At 39.2% G+C, this 10,000-nt stretch overlaps 1 protein-coding gene across 1 annotated transcript in view; it reads right to left on the reverse strand.

Annotated features, from left to right (window-relative positions):
- The window catches only part of LOC138047587 (laminin subunit alpha-like), a 103,330-nt gene that overhangs the window by 87,670 nt on the left and 5,660 nt on the right, over nt 1–10,000 (reverse strand). The window contains exons 4-8 of the mRNA XM_068894503.1: nt 8,569–8,673; nt 5,127–5,340; nt 4,302–4,511; nt 3,883–4,017; nt 696–833 (exon numbers count right to left, since the gene is read on the reverse strand). Of these exons, the coding sequence (XP_068750604.1) occupies nt 696–833; nt 3,883–4,017; nt 4,302–4,511; nt 5,127–5,340; nt 8,569–8,673 (802 nt within the window). The remainder of the gene's footprint in view (nt 1–695; nt 834–3,882; nt 4,018–4,301; nt 4,512–5,126; nt 5,341–8,568; nt 8,674–10,000) is intronic.

Consider the following 10,000-nt stretch of genomic DNA (forward strand, 5'->3'; position numbering starts at 1 on the left):
GTGAGCAATCCGAGTTGATATGAATATCCAACTTTTGTACCTAATTCAAGGGGATCTCAGTCCTCAAAAAAAGAGGGGGTGCATACATTACAGTCTGAATATCAACCAACACCTTAAGTTCAAAATAACTGAAGTTTGCAGCAAACTACATGCACAGTGCCAAGCCAGTCAGCCTTCAAAAACATGATATGAAATTAAGTTTCAAAGCAAATAATTTATCACATACCAGTTCCTTTGGCTCTGATATTGAAAAACGTTCTTTTTCTTTATCCAAGACAAATACAAATTATGCTATCAAAAACTTACAGGTCTGCACAAGCTGCGAGCCAGCAAGCCAAGCAAGTCATGCAAATCTTGCATTTAAGTCTAAGCACCTATTTCAAATAGCACCAATAAACAGTACTACAAGTCTGAGCACCCATTTTTAAATGATTAGCTTTCAATAACTGTGTCACTCGCAAAACTTGCCTGTAGACTTGCATGGCTCGCCATGTTGGCACGCATGGCTTGCATGTTGTCCACACTCAGAATTTACAGTTGTCAGTGCCAGAAAACAACCCAACATCAACAATGATTGATTAAAATCTTTATTAATTTATAACCATTCATTAATTCACAGCATATATAGGGATACAAATATAAAACATGAGTTATTGCATTCCAGCACTATGCTTCTGGTAAATACATGTACTCACTCCTGCAGTCTGGGAATCCATAATATCCTGTGGCACATTGATCACACTTTGGTCCTGTGTAACCAGGGTTACAAGGACACTGATCCCCTGTGGGTCCACAAACTTGCCCACTTGTACCCTTCGGATGACAGTCGCAAGCTGTAAGGTGAAAAAAACTAATATCAACCAATTTAGAATAGAGTGGTTTTCAATTGAGTGTTGAAGTAATTAGCAAATTGCTTTGGTTTTGCATTACTTCACTCAGTGATTGGTTCAAAGTTCTTGCGTCACTTTTTCAACCAATCAGAAGTGAAACCAAAACCAATCGTGGCTCCCGTGTGCACATTTTCCCGCACTTTGTGTCGGCTACATGTAATTACGTCGAGTTTTGATTGGTTTACCGGATTGTCTCTGTCCTTTTTCATTGGTCAAAGTAATTAATTTGGTTTTGGTTTTACGTCGATTTTCATAATTCAAGCGCTAAGTGGCATGACTATTCAGGGGGTGGGGAGTAGGGGGTGAGGGGTAGGGGGTGAAGGGTACCATAGCTGAAACAACCCAAACCTTTAAATAAAATGATAACCTTAGGCCTAAACACTATGCTCTAGATAATACTTAGGGCAACATGTTGTCTTTTTCTCTTCTCCTGCCTTTTTTTTTGTAAATACATGTAATATTTCCTCAATTAACCTGATACCAGTGACTGTTGATTTTTCTTGTAAGGGAATATACAAACAAGGCCGGCAATGAAACTCGGGGTCTCAAGCAATTCATTACGGAATAGTTTTACGTCCAAAGAAACAGTTTTTGTTAATCTGAAATTGACATCCATGTATACAGTGGACATTTGTTTCCAGAAAGGTCTGCTACTGCAGTGTTACTGATGACATGTATCCAGTAAGGTTTACAAACTGCCAAAGGAGTAAACTTGAAATGCCACTCCGGCGTATAGTTTAGAAGACTGTTTACAGTCCGTGTGATCGTAGAGTATGCTTCGATCACACGGACGAAGAATAATGTCTCTTCTGCAATCGCACAGAATACACGTAGTTTCAAAGACTTTTCTCTCTCAAACTATTATGGAAGTAATTTTCACTAACAGGCTACATTGTGGTTTACAGCTAAATTGTCGGGCGGATTGCGCTCTCGATTAGAAGCCTACAGAGTAAACTTAAAACACCACGCCGGTCCGATGGTGTTGAAGACTGTTTATAGTCCATGTCATTGTTGAGTATGCTTCGATCATATGGCCAAAGAATAATTATCTTCACTGCAATCGCACAGAATAGTGTTGTTCGTTGTGATTTTTTCCCAATTTCAGCAACTGGATTCGAAAAAGGGCTAAACTCACTCCGTTTTCTGCATTACTCCCAAACAACATTCTCCAAGTTAAGCAACTTTGGCAGGCTTTTCTTTTATTCGTATTCCCAGTTGTGTTTGTGCTAGTCTAGTCTGTCGAGAAATCAGTCAAGAAACCAGCTCGTTAAATTCTTGATTCCTTCGACTTGATTCTCTACTCGATGCTCGATTGTCGTTCCTTGATCGTCGCGATCTCGCTGATCTAGTGTCATTGTTTTTGTCTAATTTACTAAGTTTTAAGTAGTATTACTTCACTCTGATTAATCAATGTAATCAATGTCTCTTTTCTATGTGGTATTTTTCCCAATAAACTTTAAACTGGCAAAAAAGTTGTGATTTTTTCCCAATTTCACCAACTGGATTTGAAAAAGGCTAAAGTCGCTCCATTTTCTGCATTACTCCCAAACAACATTCTCCAAGCAACTTTGGCAGGCTTTTCTTTTATTCGTATTCCCAGTTGCGTTTGTGCTATTAGTCTGTTGAGAAATCAGTCAAGCAACCAGCTTGTTAAATTCTTGATTCCTTCGATTCGATTCTCTACTGATCTAGTGTCATTGTTTTTGTCTAATTTACTAAGTTTTTGGCTTTAGGCAAAAGTGCTTAACTAATCATGCACTGATACATACTAATGAAGGCTATGTTTAAGCGTCTTTAGAGTTATCTTGAACATCATAACATCCTTTATCCACTTTCACTTGGCTTTAGGCAAAAGTGCTTAACTAATCATGCACTGATACATACTAATGAAGGCTATGTTTAGGTAAAGGTAAAGGTAAAGGTACACCTTATTTAACGTCGGAAGTTCCTTTACTCTCTAGAGAGTATTCTCCCAGGAAGCCGAGGTTAAGCGTCTTTACACTTATCTTGAACATCATAACATCCTGATCCTGATCCTGATCCTGATCTAGTGTCATTGTTTTTGTCTAATTTACTAAGTTTTTGGCTTTAGGCAAAAGTGCTTAACTAATCATGCACTGATACATACTAATGAAGGCTATGTTTAAGCGTCTTTAGAGTTATCTTGAACATCATAACATCCTTTATCCACTTTCATTTGGCTTTAGGCAAAAGTGCTCAACTAATCATGCACTGATACATACTAATGAATCAATCTTAACTCAACTGACAACAATGAGTTTGGTTGTGGTATTTTCATTGACCTCAATAAGGCAATTGACACAGTTAATCATTCCATTAAACTGAATCACTATGGAATAAGAGGTAAAGCCTATGACTGGTTTCAGTCGTATCTATCCAATAGAGAACAATAATTTGTATGTATCTGATCAATGGTCATATACCTGATTCTTTCTCAATCACTTGTGGAGTACCTCAGGGGTCTGTTCTTGGAACCTTGTTGTTTTTGCTATACGTTAATAATAATTATTTACCTGACACCTTTAAATTGCTTAGTTTCCACTTATTTGCTGATGATACTAATATATAATGTTCAAGTAAAGACCTTAATCTTGAAGTAATCTTAAATCAAGAGCTCCAATTCTTTATTTCTACATGTATCACAATCTTTTACTCTTATATCTAAAAACACTGAAGTGTATTAAAATTAATATTCTGTGCGAGTTTAAATAAAAATTGACTTGACCTGATTGACTTTATTTCCATTAGTTTTTCATTGAGAAAAAAAAAATTGTGCCTCAGTGCAGGAAAATGCATTTCAGAGGGTCCAATTTTCTGGGAGAGTATACCCCCAGACCTTCCCAGGGGCTAAGGCCCTATAACATGTTACGGGTGAAATCTTGAGTGTTAAACCTGCTTCAAAACTTAATGACAGCCCTGTTTAGACATCAGACAAACCATACAACAATGAACATTTGCAATAAAAACTTACGTTTACAATTCGGAAAACCATAAAACCCTTCATTGCACTGATCACAACGAGGACCACTATAGTTCTCACGGCATTCACATCGGCCATCACCATCAAAACAGTCACCAGTGGAAAATCGTCTATCACAGGTACAAGCTGCAAAAAATGTATTCAGGAATCACTGCAAGACTACGAAAATCTTACACAATGAGGCAGACTAACACCAAGAGGATTACCTATTATTTAAAGTAAGCAGCTTTACCTCAAAATGAAAACAGCCTTGGATTGATCAGAAGAGAGCAAAAAGGACTTGCAAGCCCTAGTATACTCACAAATGGTATCACATCCTCCTTATCTCTTGCCCATTTTGATCAAATTTTTCATTTTTTTAATTAATGGCAATTTAGAAGATTAAAGTTGGTAAAAGGTGGTAAGGGTACCTTGGCAAACAGAAGAAGACGTCTTGGGCACCCCAGTTGGACGATAGTAGTTTTGTTTACATTTCTCACAGTTTATACCATCTGTATTATGCTGACAGTTTACACACACACCACCCCCCTCATAGTTTCCATGGATATCCAGACTTCGTCTTGCCTGAGAAATTCTTTCATCATAATAGCAATCAGTTGTGTGGTTGTGACAGTTGCACCCTGAAACATTAAGAATGTCAACAAAATGCAAAATTAAAGAGGACATAGTTTGAGTGGACCTAGATGTTGTTATTCCCTCATGATCACCCCTGAAGCGTACCCCATTGACGAGTAAAACCATCTAGCATTTGACAGAGTAATACATGTCACTCTCTTGGGACAGATAGGGTTAAAGGAGTGTTGAGTGGACCTATGCTGTAGATGTTGTTGTAACACATAGATTTAGCCAAGCCTAAAAAGCAGAGCTCGATCCCTGGTTATTTATTGCTACAATAGTTTAACCCTGGCTTGAGCCTGTGATCCACTTGAAACCCAATACCTGGTCAGTGGTCAACTTCCAAAAAACAGCTGACCTAGATAAGCTCCAAACTTGAGCCTGCGATATGGACATGTGTTTTGACAGGTGTCAAGTGACCATAACATGGATGACCAATATCAAAGATGTACGATGTAAACTAGCCGGAGTGTAGCCATGTTGGGCACAAGTATTGATTATTATTATTATTATTATTATTATTATTATTATTATTATTTGCTTTGTGTGTGGTTTATTAATTTCATTTGTAAGTAAATGATTACTGCACACGTAACACATATTGGTGTGGTTTTACTTACGTTCACACTCATGACTGTTGTCTGGTGTAGCTGGTTTCCAAGGTTTCTGCACAAATCCGGGACAACACTGTTCACACTTGATTCCACAGGTCATGTGTTTGCACTGGCACACAAATTGAGGGCTTGAATCCTCAGAAGACTGAACACAAGCATCTGCATGGCCATTACACATGCAAATACCACCAACTGAAATATCCTTGATGGAGTAAAAATACTGCAAGAAATCAAACAATTACATGTAAACAGATCAAGCAGTTGAATCGAATGTCCCCTCCATTAACCCATTGACTCCTGGGGGTTCCACATTGACGAGTAAAATCGTCTGGCGTTTGACAGAGTATGGCCGGTTTAGGCTGGTTTAGGGGTGAATGGGTTAATCAGTATTGATCACAATAACATATGTGGGTGGCTATTATGAAAGAACTTAACAAATGCATTGCTAAATGGAGGTTGGGTGCCTGGGATATGTCCAAGAGCTTCTACTGGAGGCCAGCCAGCACAGCCCCTCAACCGTGTGAAGCTCCCATGGCCAGCAATCCCTGCAACCCAGCCAAGAGCCCCAACACCAGGCAATCAGGCACCCGTCACACTGATAAACCGTGGAAGTAGGGAGAGAGGGGGAAAGCAAATGCTCAACTGTACAGGCTTGGTACAAAGTGGCTGGCGAAATGTCCGATGAATGAATGAGTTGCTGGTCCCCAGGCCCCTTTGTTTTCCTCTACATTTGCAAAGACTTTTGGGAATGCCAGGGGGCAAACAAACGAGTTGACTCTGCTAGAAATATAAATCGTTCGAGTTTAAGAGTACTAAAGTTTGCTCTAATCATTTCCCTGTTGGATACCATTGTGATACTTGCAAAAAGCCTATTTTGTACATGAAAGGTCAAGTTATCCAGACAAGGGCAACAATGTGAAATTGCATGCTTCGGTGCCGGTTAAAGCAAAGCTCGGAAAGAGTGTCAACACTGGAAAATGTTCAATGTATACAGAAAACCAATTTAAACGAATCCGCTGCTTGCAGTGATACAGCAAACTCTTCGTGAAAAAACAAAAACCACCTCTTCCGAGCGTCAATAGGGTCGATTCACTAAATTCTTCTGGAATTCAACCTGCGTTTATACCTGACTTCAAACCATCAGCTATTTGTGATCAAGAACATACCTGTAAAGGCTTATTCTGAAAATGCAACAACCATGAAAACCGAAATGAAACCATCTTCAACTGAAACTACCAAAGAGCGCATGTCGTCATATACAGTCTTTGAAACGAAAATCAAAACTGATCAGAAACTATTCCCTTCTTCAAACCAATCTAATGCTAATGCAACGCAATACACAACTGAAACTGAAATTTAGATTGTGGATGTGAAATCATCCTCGACTGAAAGTGGAAAACTTAACTTGGAATTGCGTGAGGACAAAGCACTTTAATCCGACTCTTCTGCCAGATGGCTATCACGACATTGCTTCACTGAAGGCTCGGAATCTGGCTTTGAATGTTGCTTTCGTTTTCCCTTCGTGTTGATGTTTTCTCTAGCCTTCACATCATTGCCGTCGCGTGGATAACCTTTCATATACAAAATGGGCTTCTCCCAAGTATCACAATGGTATACACTGGCAAAATTATTAGAGTAAACTTTAGTGCTCTTGTTGGCCTTGAAGTTTGTTCTTTGAATCTGTTTCTCGTAAGCTGTAATTTCTTTGCTGGTTCCATAAGAGTAAAACCTCAAGAAAGTACTAGTTTGATTTGTCGCTCTGAATATCAACGGTCATTGTCGCATCCGTACAATCACTGCACGGTGATCACCACCACCTATATGACTACTTCTTAAACTTGAATAATTTATATTTCTTGAAATCCTACAAATACCTCTTATTGAACGTTTCTAATCTCCAAATTTGAACTTGAGCTCAAATCCTACAAATACTCTTTATTGAATGTTTCTAATCGCGTATTTTAACTTGAGCAGCGCAATCGACTGGTTTGTTTGCCGCCTGGTGATCCCAGAAGTCTTTGCAAATATTGGGGAAAAACAAAGGGGTCTGGGGATCAGCAACTCATTCATTACCATGTGCTTAAAGAAATTCAATGAGCATGCACCTGTGTCAAATACCACTGACCACTCTTCGATGATCAACCAGACCTGACAAGTACCCCTCTTTGTTGATAACCTTTTTAACCCATTCACTCCTACACAGGCCTAAACCAGCCATACTTAATATTTTACTCTGTCTAACGCCAGACGATTTTACTCTCCCCTAACCCCCAGGAGTCAATGGGTTAAACTACATTTAATTGCATTCAGCACCCTTGGCATGGCTGGGAATGATATACAATGTTAAAATCCTGGTGAGACATATAGTCATACTTAGGGCTGGAAATTGTGACCAATATATATAGTCACATTTGCCACTGAATTTTTTCCCTTTGTAACTAAAATAAACTTGCGACTAGTTTTAAGCTTCGCCCTTTTCAAATAAAAGGGTTAGCAGCTGCCATATTGCCGCTACTTTTTCTAAAATAAATAAAGAAATGAAAATACATTTTTTCCTCGCCATGAATTCTCTTCCAATTTGAAGATAATTATAGGCACAATAATTATTATACCGTAATTTAGATGAGGTTAAACGAAGTTTAACCAAGTAAACAACTAGGAGCGACTGCAGCCTATTGGTCAGTGGTTTTACTATACTTGCGCATGCGTGGAATACCTCGTGCTTTGGGCTGTATCGCTTATTTATCAGTGTGGTGGGAAGCAGGAGCATTGTGTGTGGAGCGTTTAGCAGTTTTTTGTTCCCTCCCTCCCCACCCTCTTCTTTCCACTGTGTATCAGTGTGACGGGTGCCCATTCTTCTCGGGGGCGTGGGGGCTCATGGCTGGGTTGTCAGGTTTGCCAGCCATCGGTGCAGTCTCCATCTTGGAGCTGGCTGCCAATAGTGGAAGCTCCAGGATGTTTCGGGCACCCAACCTCCAAAGAGCGACGATGTTGTTTACTGTGATGTTATGTGCACAATACAATTCCCTCGATCATTCACAGCAGGAAGAAAATTATAGGCACAATAACAATTATTGTACTGTAATTTAGCTGTGATGTTATGTGTACAATACAATTCCCTCGATCATTCACAGCAGGTTTCTTCAAACACAAGTATTGTGGGCTCATATTTTGTTTTGTTAAACCACTGGCAACAAAATACAATGCAACATCCTTGCAACTAAAATAAATTTGTGAAATTGCAACTACATGTTAATTTCGTACAGTATCTTGTTGCAAAATTGCAGTGTTGCTTTCCGCTGGATGAGGAACGAAACAAGCAGAAAATGTTTTTCTCACACACATCTGGGAGTCTGGTTACAAGTGTGTGGGAGTTCATAGGTCACATGGTTTAGCACACTCTCAATTTTTTCTGTTGCAGTTAGGAACGAACTAAGTTTGTTCATACCCTCCTTGTCACTGAAGGATCTTGCCTGGCAAGTGGTAACAGATCTGCCAACAGAGTTTTCACCTTCAGCAATCTTAATCTGATGTGTGTGGCTCGGGTCCATTGCTATTGTGAAATCATAAAAATAATATCACATCAAAACAATAATAATAATAATAATATTTTAAAAATTCAATCTCATATGGCTTTCTTGCACTACCAGAAGTTGGAGAAGGTGGAGGGGAAATATAAGGGTTGGCCATTTGTAAAAAAGTAAAAAGTAATGTGGTGCATTTATATAGTGCCCTTATCACTGTAACGCCTCAAAGGCGCTTTACAATGATCAACTTACCCCCAGCGGACTGGAAGCATATACAGGCACAAATTGCAGCCGCTTCTAAGCAGTCCACGCATGCTGGTACTCATTTTATCGACCTCGGAAGGATGGAAAGCTGAGTGAACTTTAGCGGTAAAGAAGGTCACCAAATATTCCAGCTGATTGGCTCAGCATAATTGGCTTTCAAGTAGGGGGCGGAGTTGTTCAGCAGACCATGAACTGCACGCAAAAACTTCAAGCTCGATTTTCTACGGGTTTATTATAACGCCAAAAAGCCCCCATGGGGAAAAAAGCCCCTAAGGGGAGTGGTCAATTAAGTATGTAATGTATGTATTGTATTGAATATTGCACACAATTTACACTCAATTTACATGCGCTAAACACACCTACACTTACATGCAGAAGCTCATTAAGTGCGTGTATGAATCACTGAAATTAAATCCAATTGAAATGCTATGGCACGTAGTGCAATCTGTTTGTGAACTTTGTGCTCGATTGGAAATCCAAAAGATCCAACTTTTAAGGTAAATCGATATTTCTCAATCAAAACGCACAATTAATTAATTTTTTGTACTCTTCTCTGGGAAAAGTACTCGCAGTTTGCGTGTATGAAGAACAAAAGATGCGCCACTCATTGGAATTACACCCAATTTGCGTGTAATTGAGTTGTTTGTAAAGCTCATGTAAATATTTACACTGGTATTTCTCACATGTATTTCACGTGTATTTTACATGTAAAGACGCCATATTGCACGCATTTTACACGCGTGTAAGTGCCGCTATTCCTGCGGCCTGTACTGTACAACTTCTCAGACCTCCTGTCCTGACGGGTTTTAACACATCGCTTCCAATTTTCAATTCTAATCTAGATGACTGTACTACCCCAAATACCGTGTGAGGAATTTTTCGTTCGTCTTCGGAGACTAATTTTATGGCACTTTTTCTGCCCAAATTAAGTATGAGATGAGAGTTTTGACTTTGGTGCATGATTTTTACACATCCAAACTTCTTCACACCATATTGGAGTGCATTCATCTGTGACTAAGATGCAACAAAGTGTGGTTATTTTCACAATAAAGTGAAGGGGCAGGAGCTTCTACAGCAGACTTCGTTGCT

Source organism: Montipora capricornis, chromosome 4, assembly GCF_036669925.1.
Source record: "Montipora capricornis isolate CH-2021 chromosome 4, ASM3666992v2, whole genome shotgun sequence".
Lineage (NCBI taxonomy): Eukaryota > Metazoa > Cnidaria > Anthozoa > Scleractinia > Acroporidae > Montipora > Montipora capricornis.